This window comes from Oncorhynchus clarkii, chromosome 14, assembly GCF_045791955.1.
Source record: "Oncorhynchus clarkii lewisi isolate Uvic-CL-2024 chromosome 14, UVic_Ocla_1.0, whole genome shotgun sequence".
Taxonomy (NCBI): Eukaryota; Metazoa; Chordata; class Actinopteri; order Salmoniformes; family Salmonidae; genus Oncorhynchus; species Oncorhynchus clarkii.
In genome coordinates, this window is record NC_092160.1 from 9,408,693 (window position 1) to 9,427,820 (window position 19,128).

General features: G+C 42.2%; 1 protein-coding gene across 4 annotated transcripts in view; it reads right to left on the reverse strand.

The window, feature by feature from the left end:
• Window positions 1-19,128, reverse strand: part of LOC139366232 (fibroblast growth factor 13) — a 251,853-nt gene that overhangs the window by 39,804 nt on the left and 192,921 nt on the right. For 3 of the 4 annotated variants that reach the window (XM_071103482.1, XM_071103483.1, XM_071103485.1), the window contains 2 exons: window positions 10,907-11,017; window positions 1,858-1,961 (listed from right to left, as the gene is read on the reverse strand). In XM_071103482.1, coding sequence (XP_070959583.1) covers window positions 1,858-1,961; window positions 10,907-11,017 — 215 coding nt within the window. Of the gene's footprint in view, window positions 1-1,857; window positions 1,962-10,906; window positions 11,018-15,684; window positions 16,654-19,128 lie in introns of those variants that run through there. The other variant, XM_071103484.1, reaches the window with a different exon arrangement.

Below are 19,128 nucleotides of genomic sequence, written 5' to 3' on the forward strand. Positions count from 1 at the left end.
TTGAGTTGCACTCCCCATTTGCCCTCAGAACAGCCTCAATTTGCCGGGGCATGCTCTCTACAAGGTGTCGAAAGCGTTCCACAGGGATGCTGGTCCATGTTGACTCCAATGCTTCCCACAGTTGTTTCAAGTTGACTGGATGTCCTTTGGGTGTTGGACCATTCCCGATACACAGGGGAAACTGTTGAGTGTGAAAAACCCCAGCAGAGTTGCAGTTCTTGACACACTCAAACCAGTGTGCCTGGCACCTACTACCATACCCCGTTCAAAGGCACTTCAATATTTTGTCTTGCCCATTCACCCTCTGAATGACACACATAAACAATCCATGTCTCAAGGATTCAAAAACCCTTCTTTAACCTGCCTCCTCTTCATCTACACTGATTGAAGTGGATTTAACAAGTAACATCAATAAGGGATCATAGTATTCACCTGGATTCACCTGGTCAGTCTACACTGAGTGCACAAAACATTAAGAACACCTGCCCTTTCCATGACATAGACTCTCTCTCTCTCTAGGATGGAGGGAGTGTGCCATGGCTCCATGCAGCCCACATACTGCATCTGTTTCTTCCAGATGTTAATGTCACCATAGTAACCCGGCATTTTAGCTCCATACAGCCGGTCCGGAGGGTCAACCGCAGGGAGGGGGTTACTTGTGAGAGCAAAATTGCAAGATTATGTTATAATACTGTTATTGGATCAAATGGTTGTTTTATGCAACAGAATAGAGGATTCTTAACTATTGTGTGTGTGTTCTACTGAGGATGGGCCTCTGGGAGATAACACTGACAGAAGATTTAAGATGTATTTTGGGTGATAAAAGAGCATTCCAGAGCATGAGTTAATGTTTCTGTTCTATATGGTACCAGGGAGAGATGGTTCCAGTTTGGAGTCGGAGGGACAGACACTGGTCTCTATACAATGAAAACTGTTGACACAGCAGATACTGTCTGCTATGTATTATAGGTATCTTTCATACAGATCTTAACCTTGTGACCCATTCTATATGGGTTGAAAGGGGTGTATCTTGGCTATAATGTACTTTTGTCTCGGGGCTCTCAACGAATCATTTGATCGTGAATCGTCGACCAGCCATCATTATCATAGAGCACTCAATCATTTCACTTTATATGTGTGTGTTGTATTGACCTGCTCCTTATTAATAAGTGATTCAAGATTTAGTTTAAGTATAACTCTGACTTGTGTGATAAGTATGTCTCTCCTCATTTGATAGTAAAGAAATTAACCACCACAGTACTATGGTAACATAAGCACAGGGCACAACCACCCCACCCCACCCCACCCCAACGCGCTCGCGCACACACACACACACACACACACACACACACACACACACACACACACACACACACACCTCTTATGCCCTCATCACTACCAGTGCACACCCATCATCTGTATGCCTGTAAACCTACACACACTCACATTCTTACATTAGCAGGCATACACACACTCATCACCTCCGCCACAACAAATCATGCTGCCAGCTGGGCTTGCACACACACTCTAGCCACCTGGTGAGAGATGCATGGCTGGGGCACAGATGGTAAACAACTGGGGACATCTGCTTGGAAACATGTCATGATGGTGGGAGTATTCTGCATGCACTGCGATGATGTAGTATTGACTATGCACTGCAAATGGGTTTTTGCCAGAAAGTAACAGGGAGAAATGAAGGAAGCAATATTTCTTGGAGGTAGTTCTTAATAATTGTGAGGTTAGGAAAGGGATTGAGACATTTGCTGCAAGCTGACCAATATGGAGCCCCTGTGTTCTACCAGGGAGAGCAGGAGAGGTTAGCACTGCTGTGAGAATGTGTGTGTTTGAGAGACTTACTGATGTGTACAGGAAGCCCTCGCTGTTCATGGCCAGGTAGAGCTTGGTCTGAACTCCCTGGATGGCCACCACTCGAAGCCCCACTGGAATGAGGTTGAATATGGCTGGGGAAGAGAATCAATCTTTATTTATATAGCACATTTCTGAAATGAAATGCAATGCTAAAACAAATAAAAACTGAAATATTTACTTCACAACTAACATAAAACCCACCCTAAGGAAAAGCAAAGCTTTTTTAAGATATCTGTCACGGATCCCTCCAGAACTTTCATTACGCACACCTGGCCCCTATTCCCATTGATTGTATTTGTATATAATTGCCCTTTGGTTTCCATTGGTCGGTCGATTATTGTTCCAATGTCCGTTGGTGCATGTGAATACCTGTGCTGTGTGTTTTGGGCTTTTGTGCCCTTGTGGATTGTGCAGATGATTACGGTCTCGTCCCGTGTGTTAATCATTGTGCACGTGGGTTATTTATTCGAGGTACTCCTCACTCTTTTGTTTGGGTTTCAACCCTGTGTTTTTGTATAGTATTTGTTTGGTCTTTGTCCCTGTGCCTTTACACGACACGTCGTAATTTGGGTACAATAAAAAAAAATATTACGCATTCCTGCGTCTGTCTCCCGAATCATTTATATCAGCGTGACAATATCTATTAAATATTGTCCACAGGACTCGAGGGACCTACTGGGAAAGAGAGAGTTACATTACATTTGTTGACAATCTTGTCAACAAATGGAGGGAAAAAGTCTAACTTGTGAAGAATATTGTAGGCACACTGTTTATCCACCAATGAATACTATTTAGCGAAATCATGTCTCAGTCATATATTTAGATGGAATACTGAGACTATGTTGTAAACCGCAGCAGGTAACACAGTGTCGCCATCATAGGAGCAGAGCTAATCTAAGTAGAAAACAACGTAAAGCTAAGACTCCTGCCCCTGCTATTCATGCCAACCACATCCTTTCACTCTACTCCAGTCTACTTAATAGAGTTAGCTACAGTAACGCTTAGCTTAGCAGGCTAAAGAGAGACCTCCCTCAGCCCGGCTCTGTCCTCATATGCCAAACTCGCTCACATCTTTGTCCTACTGTCACCGAGCTAGCCAGGAACCTGACAATCTCCCCTGGCAACACTGCATTCGTATGCCAAGGGATAGAGAAGCAGCCCGCCACCACAGAGGACTGCACTTGAACTCCGGAAGAGAGGGAGTTTTCATAGCGTGAGCAGTGGGTGAGAGAGGCAAAAGAGGTAGTCTTAAAAAGGTTACACAATGCTTAAAACAAAAACTCTCACCCTCGCCGAAAACAAGTCAAACGGGGATGATGGTTAGTTTGTGCTCTTTTTCTCAAAGTGAAGCTGTTATTGTAGCTATTGCTGTTAAGTCATATTGTAACTGTTTTCTCTGCGTTTGCGGCAACATCGGGGCCAAACAGTAGCTTTGCTGCTGTGTCCTGCCCTGTCCTCTTCTGTCCTGCCTGGCATTAATTGTGCACAGTGCTGCCACATCCATGCCCTCTAGTAACAGAGAACAGGGTCAATCTGTGCTATGGGATAGAGACGGGCACATCTCTGTGTGACGGGATTTAGACTCGGGATGGGAACTTTTTTACATCTTTATATTTTAATATCCGAAAGGATGTTAGTATTGAAATACTTGCGAGTGTATAATTTTTTCATTACGTGCGCCTCGGAAAAAGACATACCATATAGCCTCCACACGTTTCACACGAGTAGCTTATTGTTGATGGGACTACAGTCAGAGACTCCATGATTAGCAACATGAAGTGGGAGATCTTTAATCAATGCAAAATGTAATTACACTTTTTTCTACTTGACATATACTGCACCAAACACCTTAGTTAGATGTAAAATTGTGCAACTAAAACAAAATTTGGCAAAAATCTCAATCATTACAGATTTATTGAGTTATCTTAGATTTATTCTGAGGATTTTCAGGAAGTGAAATAGGCTTCCTTTTCTACAGTGTCTCATGGGGGACAAACATTGTTAACCAGACGTGGAATCGGTCAGGAAACACACCTCCAAGACTGAAATCACGTTTTTCTAATGAGCAACAGAAAAACACACGTGCCAATCGGCGTGTTCAGTGGCTCTTTAAACCTCCCTCTTTTTTTGTGTTCTAGGCAACCGCCCACAGGAAGTAATGCAGTCTGGAGGCACGGTGGATTTGCAGAGAGCTTGTAGCTGATACGTTTGGCGAGAGCACAACGTTAATGTGGTTGTTCTGAGAAAATAATATGGATGCCTGCCTGCTGGACTGTGTTGCTTCCTATACCCATTTCGTTTTCTTTGGTTTGGTTTGCATGTTTGTTCTGCGATTTTAATTAGCGTGGTTTTTAAAGTCAAATAATGGACATAGAAGAACTGAGAAGTGAAGGCAAAGTATGGGTAACTTGAAAACAAATATGGATTGATGCTATAAACTCAATTGAAATGATTTATAGAGAAAGTAATGACATAAAAATGAATGTATGAAAATAGATTTCTTTGTCCACCTCTATTTCACACTGCCTGGTCAACCCAGATTCTAAGAACCTGGTCAGTGCTCTACCATGTGACATAAACACTGTGCAGGTGGTACTTTAGGTTGATGCCATGAATACACCTCGATCTCTACTCCTCTATTTCCTCCATATCTCTCCTCTCTTCCCTCCATCTCTCATCTCATCTCCTACCTTTATCTCTCCTCTCCTACCTTTATCTCTCCACCTTCCTCTCCTCCCTTCATCCTTCCCTCCCTGCCTCCCAGAGCTCCAGCAGACCCACCAGAGCCCTCCAACCTGAGCCACATCTGCTGCCTTCTACACAGAGATAACTGATCTGGGATCAGCTAGCTATGTTACTTACTGCTATTTTCAGAGTCTCTGTGTGGTGTAGCTGGCTTTCACATAGGTGGGCGTACACTTACTGTACATGATTGTGGTAGGAAGTACTTTGTGGATTGTATATGCATGTTAGTTTAGTTGATGTAGCTAAAGTGTTTTTTTTGTGTGAAGGTATCATTATGGGCATAGACAGGATTCCATTTCCATCATGGTCAATGTTCCCTCTAAGCTGCGAGCGTGCGCAGGCGTGCAGTAGCCTGTGACTATCAGCCCACTGAGAGAAGCACGAGATTGGAAAGTTAAGTGAAGTACAGAGTTTTCCCGATTAGTTAACACTATCAACGTTTCCCTTTACTTTGGCAATTGTGATCGAATCAACACAATATTAGCACCTTTCAATGCAACATACTGAAACAAAACAAACTATGCAAGAGATGTTGTTGTAGGCAGAATACATCGGAGTAGGATTCTATTGTGCACAACTCTACACAGACCTGTGCGGCATAACCAATCAGAGCTGCAGTAAGCCTATATGCAAATAGACCATTACAATATATGGATCTGTGCTATTTACTTTGAACTGGACTGTGTTTACAGCTGTGGTTGTGAGTAGATGCGCTTGTTTTGAGATAATAGCAAGAGCTTCATGTAGCCACGTGCACATTCTGTTCCTATCCTTTGCTAGTTAGTGAGTTATTAGCCTAGTTATAGATCATTTGTAGTCAGCAATAGGGGCGTGATTGCTTCCTACAAGAGCACAAAACATGTACATTTTTAGCCATATTTGAAAAGCAAGTTAGGTAAAGAGCTTTTTTTTTGCCTTAAAGGGGCAGTGTTGTATTTCGAGACAGGCTTGAATAAGCTAGGTAGCCAAAAGGCAGAAGGTAGCATAATTGGTCTGATTCTCTGTAATAATGGTATGGGAATAATAATGCATTTTGTTTTGTAAAGTGGTTTCTTGCATCAAACAACATAACATGTTTAGTCACTTACTTGTCTGAAGGACAAGTGAAGAAACAGGTTGATGTCTTACATTGCACACCCCACATTGGCTGCTACTGTAGGCTGAATGATAGAACAGCTATTTCCATGTTAAAATGTTATGGGAAGCATTTTTCTCCATTATTTTTTATGATAAGCCACTCTGGTAGGCCGACATTATGGTCAAAAAGCCACAGTAGCCTACATGGCCACTGTTAAAGCTATAACTTAAAGCAGGTACAGCCTCAGTGTTCACAGTAAACGCGCAATGGAAGTCGCACAGATTTTTCACAACCTTGAAGTTTGCGCTCAGCAGACCTGAAATTTGCTCAGTGCCCAAAACAATTAGAGGGAACATTGCTCATTGTATAGGTGACCCCATTCCTGCTACAGCTCATCTCCCTGCTGCTCGAGGGGATCCTTCCACTTAATAATACTCCCTCTTCCAGTCCCAATCTCTCTCTCTCTCTCTCTCTCTCTGCTGCTCATCTGACTACATGAATATATCCACTTAATGTGTTTCTCTCTCTCCTCTCTGTCCTTTTCTCTCTCTTTGTCTGTTCGCTGCGTGCTGAGACCCGTACCCACGACACAGACAAAGCTGCGGTAAACTTCATTTCAGGGGGATTACCAGCCAATCAGCCGCCAGGGATTTTTCGAGAGGCGAAACTCAATTACTTCTACCTCACATAACACCCTAGGTGCTAGAGGAGAGAGTGGGCCAGGGCTGAGTACCCGCACCACACACACATACAGAAAAGCACGCACGCTCACACACAGACTCATTACCTCACCATGACCTCTAGCCTGTTCTCTGTCTTATCGTAACCACTGACGGACATGGCCATCAATATGACTCTTTTTGCTCAGTCATTGGTCGGCAGTGGCTGACACAGTGACAAACTTTCAGATTCCCACTGACCTTTAGGTTTGAAAATCCCATTTACAAAAACACACTAACCTGAGCATGAAGTACATGTTTCTAAGTCAGTGGGTTGTGACCTCCTTCAACATGAACATAAGCGAAAGAGACATGCTCGGTCCTCATATGAGACTGTAACTACTTTCTTTTTAAATACATTTTATTGTATTGTTCTACTTCAAACCTTCTGTTTCTGTACCGCATGTCCGAGAACCATTCTCCATAGGAGATGATCATGAAGGAACAAGGCAGTGCTACTGAACCCAGGCTCAACGGGCAGAGCTCAGATCATCAGCATTAACATTACTGTTCTGGTCTCAACGTACAGAGAAAGGGACCAACAGATTCAAATCTACCTGACGACACAGGCTTCGCCTCCCAAGCCCTGGTCATTAATTAGCCAATTAGATCGATGTGTGTGAATCTTGGCTGAAGGGTATAACCCGATTGATTGAGCAGTGTTCTTTGGCTGTTATTATACAAGATTAGGGTCTGTCTCTTTAACTCATTGTTGTGACAGTGAGGAGAAAGGGGTGGGTGAATTGCCTTTAAGAATGTCTTGAATCAGTGTCCCTTTGGAAACAAATGAGTGTGCATGGGTGGTATTTAGCATAATGTTCAGATCATAAAGAGCTAAAAACTTGTGCTACAATGTAGAAAAACATTGTTTTCATGTAGGAGGGATTTATTGACTCAACACTTGTTATTAATTTGCCTTTAATGAGGGCTGCCTGATTAGTAATATTATTTTGATATGTCGAATAATTCTATGGCTCAAAAATTGCCTGCTCAGGTAAAGCAAAAACATTGGACTGCTCTGAATTTGGTAAACATCAACCAACACTGCTGTATATTCATAAGGGTGCTACCGCAGCAATGTTAGAAGACCTGTGGGTGTGCGTGCGTTTGAGTAGGTCCTCCCCACCATCACAAGACACCAGTAGCACCAAGAGGACTATGCTGCCGTCACCATGGAGACAAGAGCACCCAGCGCCTAACAACTCTATTTTTGGACGGGTGCAAACGGCTTCCCTTTTCTCCCCTTCCTATTCGACCAGGCTCTATAATTTGTCTCTCCCAAATGTAAATGTTTTGGTTGGGAAAAGCATGCCAATTGTTACATAACTTATATCAATAGGTAACTGTTAATGGCTCTATCTCACTAGCACTACGAGAAAAGGGAGTGGATATGTGTTGTGCCTCCAGTGATTATGTTGTGTTTGGTTTCTCTTCTATAAACCAGCTCCCTCCCTTCTATTTTATTCATATCTCCTTCATCCCTCCTCCCTCTCTCCTCCAGAGAAGGCAACATATTAAAACCAGACGATTACCGAGTCATTTATTGCTGCGGCTGACAGGCAGGCTGCACAGAAGGGGTGTTAATTTGTGGGATAGAAGTGTCATCTGGTTTAAGTGACTAATTTAATATAGTCGGGGCTAATTTACAGTCTCCCACAATGCGACAGTCGTTTAGTGTCGGGGTGATGGTGATGCAGGCAGCGGCAGGTACTGTATGACATCAGTGCCCTGACGACAAACCACATGGCGCCATCTGAGGCACGGGCGCCGAGCGGGAAGCTCCCGAGTCGCGCCAACGCTGTGAGGGCATGGCGCTCTGGGACTGGTAATAGTCTACCTAACACTCTGCCAAGGCAACTCTGGTAGAGCGGTTATCAAGACAGGGTAGGACTGTGTTCCTATAACAACAGCTGTCAGTAGGCAAGTTTCCATTGACCCAGGTTTACTTGACAAAAGCAACGTCGCCCAAAAAGCGTTGCAACACGTGTAATGGCAACGGCAGATATAGGAGACATTATCTAAAGATCAAAAAAAAAAAATATCCGTTTGACAGGGATGGATTTTTATTTTGTCAAGCTTTCTTTATTGGGACAAAATTATAATCGAAACTTAAATGTATTGTTGAATAATGTTTAAGGTACACACGGGGCGGGGCACAGGACGTCAACACGTAACTATAATGTTCCACTCTTCGAAATCTATTTTTCAACTACAAAAATAATGTTTCTTTCCAGGATCCCTTTCCTGACTTTCAAGAATGGCTGAATTGTTTCGCCTTGTTTTTCTGGTTGGCTGGATACAGGTTTCACCAGCCAATTTTTCTGCAGACTTTTGCGGGCTACTTGAGACATGACACCGATAGGTGGGAGGGCGTACAGGCTGTAACCTATTTATTAATGCAAATTGGGATAATTGGGTAATGGAAACACTTCAACCACTACATTTTTATTCGACACTGTAGGTTTTTGAATTGTTTTATTTTTTTTTAGGTGTGATGTCGTTATGTCCATCTGTTTTTATCGACACAAGATTGTTAGATGGAAACACACCATAGCGGGAAATTATCTAATATATTTGTTCTATGCAAACTCTCTAAATATGGACAAAAAAATCTCTGGACAAGTTAATGGAAACATAGCTAGTGACCTCTTAATGTTTGTTTTTGTACTGAGAAGTGTCATAATAACCAAGTTTCCATCCAACCTTTCAAAAAGCAAATGTGTCGGTAAACTTTCCAAATGTCAAAGCAAAATACGCAAGACCAGGTGGGATCTTTTTGTTTCTGTAAAAGTTATGTGAGAAAGGGCGGTGGAAATTGCTTTACGCGCAAATATTGATATAATAACCATCCTATGACGTTAAACTTAGAGTGAAGCGATTATATGTTGTGTGGTCCTCCCATTACGACTCGGGAAAGCATGCAGTTTATTAGGCCACAGATAAATTAGGATGAACTTCACAGGGTTGTGAAAGTGCATGGCGATGAGCTTGATGCTCCTTTCCAATAAATATTGAGGGTCTTGTTCTGGTGACAGGATGATCCATGCCTGGCTGCAGTTTGACAAATAAAAATGATCTCGCCATTATCCATAATAATCTCATCACTGTATCTGAGAGCTGTTGGCTAGAGTGCACATGCCAGGACCAGAGTAGGCACATTGGCTATATAAAGCCATTTTCTTATTGACAAAACAAACAATAGAGTTAAAAATGCGATGGAAACCCATTTGACATAAAAAAAATATTCGGTACATGGGAATTTAACAGCACAAGTTATTCTTTACGTGCACTAAAACATCACGCACAGCCTTTAATCCATAACAAATTCATTTGATGGAAACACATGTTTACTGTGCAGATGTATTGTTTTTATGCAGATTTTTTTTTAATGCAGATTTGATCGTTTTTATGCAGATTTGAGAATATTCACATGAATATATGTCACCAATTGGATGGAGACCTACCTAATGACATAAAATTATTGGAAATCCAACACTGTTGCTAGCAATAACAGTCCTGGCATAACAGAGCATGAGCAGCTGTCAGTCAATAGTCACTATGTGGCAATCAGGATGAGTGCATCTCTAACAGCCTGCACAGAAAACAAAGGGATCCCATGCGCAGAGCCCTCAAATATCCATCAGTCTTGTCTATCTAATTTATATCTATCCACTTGCATTGGATTGTGTTTGGGCCTGTTGAATGCATGCTGTATTTTTTTAACTATCAATCTCTACTTTAATCTGCCCATAGAAAATCAGGGCACCCTGAGCAGTGGGATTAATGATAGTGAATTATCAATACTGTGTGGATTACAGAAAACCTGCTGTTACTAAAGGAGGTATGTAAGAGATTTAAAAAAGCCAATCAACTGTACTGAGGCCATAATACTATCAGTCTGCCTAAGCACAATATAATGCTCCATATTATTGCCATCAACCACTTTCTTTTCTATTGTTCAGTTGAAATCTCAAAGGCTTTGGAAAGCCTAAGGAATTCTAATTCCGATTAGGGATACAAATAGACCGAACTAAATAAGTCTATCTGTATGAGCAAGCGAGGAGATACGCAGTAAATATCTGTAGCAATGGAGAGATCTCAAATGTGATCCGAGCTAGAAAGAATGTCAGCAACGACTTAGTACAGTATGCAGAGTGTACAGATCAAAGCTGTGCTTCTTCTTTGAAACTGAATCAGCAAGGAAGTGTCTCCTTGATGTATTGTGTCGTAGCACTCTTTACTGTGTGTTGATGCACAGTAACTTCCCGTTGACAGTGTTTATATGTACAGAGAAACAGGATGGTGAGAAGATGGGCTAGTTAGATTGATAGATTTGTATTAAATTTGACACCACCAAAAAATAAATAAAAGGAAGGGACAACATGAACTTGTCCAATAAGAAATGCTTGTTTTTCAGTTTGCGTTGCAAAATGTTTTGCTATGGTGTGCCCTAATGAATACACATCCCTGGTGGCACGGAGGAGAGGAGACTTACTGTAGCCATTGTCCTCCTCCTTCGTCCCGTCGATGGTGCCATCTGCTTGCAGCTGCAGGTGGAAGCCCTGTCGACTGTACAGCTTCGTCACGATCCCCTTCAACTGGGGTTCTGAGGGGAGGAGAGAGAGAGGGAGGGAAAACAGGGAGGGGAAGAGAGGGGGAGTGTGAGATTGGAAACAGGCTCTGATTTTGCATCAAAGTTGCATCAAGATGCTGATGTAAATTCTGTTATCAAGATGCTGATCTAAGTTCTGTTATCAAGATGCTGATGTAAATTATGGTATCAAGATGCTGATGTAAATTATGTTATCAAGATGCTGATGTAAATTCAGCTATCAAGATGCTGATGTAAGTTCTGTTATCAAGATGCTGATCTAAGTTCTGCTATCAAGATGCTGATGTAACTTCTGTTATCAAGATGCTGATGTAACTTCTGTTATCAAGATGCCTTATTTACCCATCCACCAGCCATGTATCTTATAACAAGAGATCCTATCCTATAGAAGCCTGGCACGCTAAGCTGTAGACTACAGTAACTAACCAGTCCCCCAGTTCTGCTCCCAATAGACCCAGCATAGCCACGTTCTCAGCTCTCCAAAGGCTCAAGAGACCAGTGCAAACACATCCCTGCTGACATCTATAAGTTCTAACCATGGATACTGGTGTATGAGCAAACAGTTCCTGACTAGAGAGACTACAAAGGAAGTCTGGGTTTATTCCAAAGGGGAATGTGGCTACACCAGAGAGGATTAAAATAAGAATATGTGCTTAAGAGTTAGAGTAAATAATGATCTAGGATAAGCATTGCTTAAATGTCAACTGTCTATATGATGTTTGTGTGTTCCCTAGCAAAAATGCCATGTTTTAAGAATTGGGGTATGCATCTTTATTTTCTGGTGTAATGGAAAATAATTTCTGTCCATCTATGCCATTGGTGCCCAGGACGACGATCCTCGATCGCAAACTTCTTTCTAGTAGACTGCATAAAAGTTCTCAAAATGTTTCCACTAAAAATATATATTTTGGCAATTCACAGCATTACCATCAAGTCTGCTTAAAAATAATGGGGTCCACAGTTCTGATGCACTGTATGTTTTGCTTACCGGTTAGCTTCTTTCTCGAATATTACTACACAGACAAAATATTTTTTTTAACTGCTTGATTGACATCAAATTGGACGAACCCGCGGCACTATAGTTGCTAGATGTTTTTTCCCCCCCAACTGTCGCTACCATAGCAACCGTCTGAAGTTAGTACGTTTACATTTCCACGCTTGCGAGACCTGTAACAGACCTGTAACAGAATATTCTTTGTTGTTCCAGTGGTAGTTGTTTTTTTTCAACTTTTTTTTCTATGAAGTTGCGGTGAACGTTTTTAATACATTATGACTGCTGGACCAAGCAGCAAGAAACCGAAAATCTACCACTTTCACAGTGAGTGGGAGGAAGATAATTTTTTCACCACAACAAATTCAAAATGTGTGTGTCCGATCTGCCATTCAAACGTAGCTCTTGCTAAGAAGGGAAATGTCGAGAGGCATTTCAAAACGGTTCACAAGAAATATGAAAGTGACTTTCCAGCTAAAAGTGAACTACGTATGAGAAAAGTAAAAGAGTTGAAGTCTCAACTAGCTGCCCAGCAATCGATCGAAGGCCCAAATCAAAATCAAAGGCAGCCACAACTGCGTCATATACTAGCAAAGCACAAGAAACCGAAATGGTAAAAGAGACCTTTTTAAATGCAGCAGAATCATTGTTTGATGATTTAAAAATAAATCAGAAATCATTTCCGCTGTTAAGAATGCTCAGCTATCCAGAAATACTGTTATACAGCGCTGTGAAATGATGGATGAGGATTTGAGGGAGCATCTTAAAAAAGACAAACGAGCGCATGTTCTTTTCACTTCGATTTGACGAGTCGACAGACGTGATCGACCCATCTCAGTTGTGCATTTTCATCAGAATGGTGTTTGAAGATATGACTGCCAAAGAGGAGCTGCTCAAAATCACATCGCTGAAAGGAAAAATTTGAGGGGAGGACATTTTTGTGGCATTCAAGGACTCTATTAATAGCACTCAGTTACTCATTTACAAACTTGTGTCCTTAACTACAGACGGAGCACCAGCCATGACTGGGCGCATCAATGGACTCATCAAGTCAAAATACCGGTCCACTCTAACAGATGATCACCTGGACACCTGCTTGAGGCTAGCAATCAGTAGATATAACCCAGACTATGCAAAGCTTGCTGACAGCATGCAGTACAAATCATCCAATCAATATGGTGAAATTATATTTAATACTGCCGAGGGGGGTGGACCGCGTTAGAAAGTAGATCCTATGTAACTAAAGTCTTGGTACCCCTGGTCTATGCCATCGAAGTAAATGTTCCTGGACAACTTAGAGCACACTCTTAAAAAGTACAAATTCTACTAGCCAATTAGATTACCAATATCATTAGTTAATAAACCTGGAACTGGCCGTGTTAATGATTACACAATCTTGACATTTGACTTTTTCCATGTCCCTGTCCCTAGAGGAGTGGCCTTTACTGTGGTTTACCACACATTTCATCCTCCCATTCACCTGCCTTACCTTTCAATCCTGCCATTTCTACCCTCACAAAGGTTACCGCCTGGCCGATACACATGCTTTGACTATTTTTTTAGCACCGCTAGCTCCCTATTATCTGAACCTTTCAAGACCAATACAGGAGGAGGCTGACGTCCTTTTCAAAGGCAGGGTTTTTCACCAAAATGTCAGTCTATTTTTCCTAAGTAATCTTGAGTGTGATGCTGTGTACTGTAGCCATCTGGTTTCATGTAATAAGGCATGTTCTTCAATGTTAGCATTGAATGCATATGTGGGGATTGGAGGAGGAGAATGCTTAGAAGACTTATTTATTTGAAAATGTCCATGCTACCTCCAAAACACACATCCACAAAGGTACAGTATGTATCGGAGACAGGGAAAGGCACCATAAGGTGAATTCAGTGCGCTGCCTTTTCTACCAGGAGACATGCTCAGGGACCTCCTCTCACACCCAAACATGCTAAAACCTCTCTGCTGCCGCTGAGGCTCCACAAGTGTTACGTAAGCCACACACTGCCTGTCCTCGTCCCTTTCCGACTTCCCATCCCACCTCAGGGTGGGGATGAGGGGTGATGATAGAGGGGTGGTATGGTGGTATCATGGTGTGTGTCCAGTTCTGATGAAACACTGCAGGGTAGCTTAGCCCCGGCTCCGTAGCGACGCACCCTCCTCCACTCCCACCTCCCTAATGCACTTAGAAAACAGCCTGTGAACTTGATGGGAGAGGAATTAACTGGAGCTCGTTTAGGTCTGAAAGTACAGGGCTGAGTCACGCTCAACAAACCTTGGCGGTGCTCATTAACCAGGAGCCAGGTTCAAGTAGCCATGTAAACATCACAGAGAACCAGCCATACGGTAGGGCTGGGATCTAGCAAGGCTAATGTTAGGAGATGTTAGGAGCCCCATGATCAAAAGCCCAGCTAATGTTAGGAGATGTTAGAAGCTAATGGTCAAACGCAGACTGAGGTTTGTCTGACTATAGCGTGGCTCCCTGGCTGTGGCTAGGTGCTGTAAGCTGCAGTGGGTGCTAAGCCTTCATTACTATATTAATCGGGCCTCTGAGAAATAGACTGCATGGGCCACTCAGGGACTCTTAGAGCTCCCTTGGGATTCCTTATCTGTTTTCGGTTAGAGCACTGCTTTGAAGTACATCCACTATACTGCATTGGCTGTACAGGAAATGTCCCTGGATCCCCCCCCCCCCCCCCCTCCGTTTTAAAATCCCAAAATAGAAAGTGTAATACACAATGAAAATGTGTTAAACTTCAAATGCTGGGTGTTTACTGTACACCCGGTGTCCCATTATAGTACTTCAAAGCAATATATCTGCATAGCCCTTTAGAGGCGTTTTGAAGCTTGCTCATTGTGGATTCATCACAATAGACAGAAGAATGGTAATGATATGTAAAGACCACAAACCCAGTGGGCTTTTGTTATGCATTAAACCTGCTTAGCTGGCTCCATTGTCCTGGTCCACCTGGGATTACATGAGCAGACATTGAGGTATGAAACACCAATATAGCATATTCTTTAGGTCAGGGATCATCAACTAGATTCAGCCACAGGCCGGTTGTTTCCTGAGCGGATGGTCAGGGGTCCGGAACATAATTACATATAATTTGTAGACTGCAAATTGACGGCAAGAAGCCCAAACAGGATATAATATTTTACTAATACATAAAAGACTGGAAAAACACCAGCAAATCAGCTCCAAGTGATTTTAATTTTGGAAATCTGTTCAAAATTATTCCCACACGTAATAGAGAGACACGTGATCCTATACAAATGTATGCAAGGTTTAAAATAATTATGTCCAACAATTTTAAAAAAGACTAGAAAACTTGGGGGGGCAATTAAAATCAGTGGTGGCAGGCCGCCAGTTGGGGAATCCTGCCTTAGGTCGTTAAGTACAGTCTGAAATGTCATAAATCCAACTAAATGAACAAAACACATATCTATAGGATACTTACTCACTGTCTTTGCTGGGCTCTAAAGGTTTATATATATCTCTCAAATCTAATAATTGTACTGTTATCCTATATAGCCACTTCGTTTGCCCAGTTCCCCTAATATTTGGTGTACAGAGCAGAGTTGGTGAAAGTGATGAAACAAAGAAATGGCAACAATAATCAAACATATGGATTTTGATTGTGATGGTCTAATGAAAGTATATCCAAACCAGACCTGGTCGCCTCCGTCTCCTCTTCTTGGAGCCGAAGAGTTTGACCCGAGAGAACATAGACAACCGACTGGGTTTGTTCTCGCATTGCTTTGTCTTATTCGGGCTGCTAACGCAGCGGCAGGCATTAGATTTCTCCCGCTCCCTCGCCTGCCTTTTCTGCCGAATAAGGGAGCTGGCTATCGCTGCAGCCATGGCCAGTTTGACGGGTTTCCCGAGGAAACTTCCACACTATAAAAAAATGTTTCGCCTCTACCTCTTCCTCCCTTCCTTTCTACTTTAAAATCTTACTCAAGGCGCAGTGGTCATCCAAATAGTCATCAAATGCAAAGCGCAGTTATTATTCGTTAATTGTGCAAAAAACATGACATTCTGCATTTAAAAAATGCAGTCAGTGCATAAAAAAAGTACCTCCACTCTTCTTCAAAATGCTGGCAATTGTATGTTCTGTAAATGTATAATTTTTCTGATGGTTTTGTTGGGGGTAGCTTGGTAATGGTGCATCTTATCTCCGGAAAAAATAAGTTCCACTCTCATGCAGCACATATAGTTTACCAGAGCGCGAGGTATTGATCCTCCAACTGTGTCATTTCCTCAGCATCATAACTAAATACGCGCAGCATTGTTCCCCTAAAAAGCCGGTTTGAACAATCCCACAAAAGCATGGACCGTGCACATCAAGAGTGGCGCAGAGGCAGGTGGTCTTGAACGGCGCTAAATGCGCAGACAGAAAAACACCTGTTAGAGAACACAGGGAGAAACATTCCAATGCTGATGTTTTTTTCTCTTCTCTTTTTGGTAGGTTAATCTCCCTCGTCACTGGCAAAACCCTGCTGGTACTAAACCTGTTTAATATGTAGCGACGGGTGAGGTGAGAGAGACTAGTTATTATGGAGATTCCGTTAGTTTTTCCTCTCTTGTTCAAGCGTGGTGACAATAGTTAATGAAATAAAGCTCTTCATTCAAATGCAGAATCAGACCCTAGTGCATGGTACAGTCTCAGCTATACTGCTGTGCTCTGAGGGAGCATACTACCCAGGCGCAGAACTGGCGTGGGGGCGTAAGATTCTGGTACCCTCTCTCACTCTGTCCCTTCATTTATTCAATAACCATTCAATGAGTATGCCAATTACGCCTAACCATTAAACATACGAAAGATTCATTAAAAAAGTTGTCATACAAAAGATTCATATATATTTTTCAGATGAAATGATATCACTTGCAGTAAATCACATAGTCTACCCTAATTAATACAAAACACAGCTTCCTTATCATGCATTGTCAATACACAACTACAAAAGTACATTTTCTGAAGACAATTTGGTGTATTGCTAGATTGTTTCAAGTACTTCTTGTTTTGAAATAAGTTATAGTAGTGGTAGTGACTGCAGTAGTAATTGTAGCGACGGGTTATATTGATTGATTGGCTGACTGGCTGATTGATTGATTGGATAGGAATGCCTGAACATGTGAACATTGTTTTGGTGTCTCTTAAAAGATTCAAGAGTTACCCTTGGTGGGTTATTTTTGCACATTTATATAGTTACAGTTGATACAAGTTATTTTAGAATTTGAAGTTAGAATAGCCTTAACCTGAGAATATTGGTTTGGTATCTCTAGCTATTAAGGTTTAAAAGTTACTGTTGGTCAGTTATTTTCTGCAAATCGATGCAAATATATATAGTTAAAGTTGGTAAAGATTTTAAAGAATTGGCAGTTAGGATAGCCTGAACAAGTTACAGTTAGTTTAGTGTCTCTAGCTTGAACGTTTCAAGAGTTAAAATGATTGTTGGTGGGTATTATATGTAAATGTATGCACATTAAGTAATAATTTGTGGTGCGGACCAAAGCTAGACCCTTGCTAATGCGAACCAGAGCTAGCTAGCTATGCCCAGGACCAAAGCTGGACCAGAGCTAGTGCAGACCAGAGCAGTAGTAGTGGTCAGTAATTGTGTTGTTGTGGTCAGTAATTGTGGTCAATAGTGTGGTTCAGTTGTTGTGTGGTCAGCAGTTGTGTGGTTGTGGTCAGTAGTTGTGGTCGGTAGTTGTGTGGTTGTGGTCAGTAGTTGGGTAGTTGTGCTCAGTTGTTGTGTTGTTGTGGACATTAGTTGTTTGTCTCAGTAGTTGTGGTCAGTAGTTGTGTGGCCGTGGTCAATAGTTGTGGTCAGTAGTTATGGTCATTTGTTTTGGTCAGTCGTTGTATTGTGGTCAGTAGTTGTGTGGTTGTGGTATGTAGTGGTCAGTAGTTGTGGTCAGTCCTTTTTAGGTTGTGGTCTGTAGTTGTGGGCAGTAGTTTTGTGGTTGTGGTCAGTAGTTGTGTGTTTGTGGTCAGTAGTTGTGTGGTTGTGGTCAGTGGTTGTGTGGTTCAGTAGTTGTGTAGTCAGTAGTTGTGTGCTTTAGTAGTTGTGGTCAGTAGCTGTGTGGTTGTGGTTCAGTAGTTGTGTAGTCAGTAGTTGTGTGCTTCAGTAGTTGTGTGCTTTAGTAATTGTGGTCAATAGTTGTGTGGTTGTGGTCAGTAGTTGTTTGATTCAGTAGGATGTGGTCAGTAGTTGTAGTCAGTAGTTGTGTGGTCAGTAGTTGTGTGGATTCAATAGTTGTGTGTTTGTGGTCAGTAGTTGTGGTCAGTAGTTGTGGTCATTAGTTGTGTGGTTTTGGTCAGTCATTGTAGTCAGTAGTTGTGGTCAGTATCTGTGTGGTTGTGGTTAGTAGCTGTGTGGTCAGTAGTTTTTTGTTTGTGGTCAGGTGTTTTGTGGTTAGTAGCTGTGTGGTTGTGGTTCAGTAGTTGTGTGGTCAGTAGTTGTGTGGTTTAGTAGTTGTGGTCAGTAGTCAAGTGGTTGTGGTCAGTATTTGTTTGGTTCAGTAGGTTGTGGTTCAGTAGTTGTGTGGTCAGTAGTTGTGCGGTTGTGTAGTTGAGTGGTTCAGTAGTTGTGGTCAGTAGTTGAGAGGTCAGTAGTTTTTTGTTTGTGGTTAGTAGCTGTGTGTTTCTGGTCAGTAGTTGTGGTCAGTCGTTGTGGTCATTAGTTGTGTGCTTGTGGTCAGTAGATGGGTGCTTGTGTTTCAGTAGTTGTGTGGTCAGTATTTGTGTGGTTCAGTACTTGTATGGTTCAGTAGTTGTGTGGCTCAGTAGTTGTGGTCAGTAGTTGTGGCCAGTTATGGTCAGTAGTTGTGGTTAGCAGTTGTGTGGTTAGTAGCTGTGTGGTTGTGGTCAGTTATGGTCAGTGGTTGTGGTCAGTAGTTGTGTGGTTGTGGTCAGTAGTTGTGTGGTTGTGGTCAGTAGTTGTGTGTTTGTGGTCAGTAGCTGTGTGGTTGTGGTTCAGTAGTTGTGTGGTTCAGTAGTTGTGTAGTCATTAGCTGTGTGGTTGTGGTTCAGTAGTTGTGTGGTTCAGTAGTTGTGTAGTCAGTAGCTGTGTGGTTGTGGTTCAGTAGTTGTGTGGTTCAGTAGTTGTGTA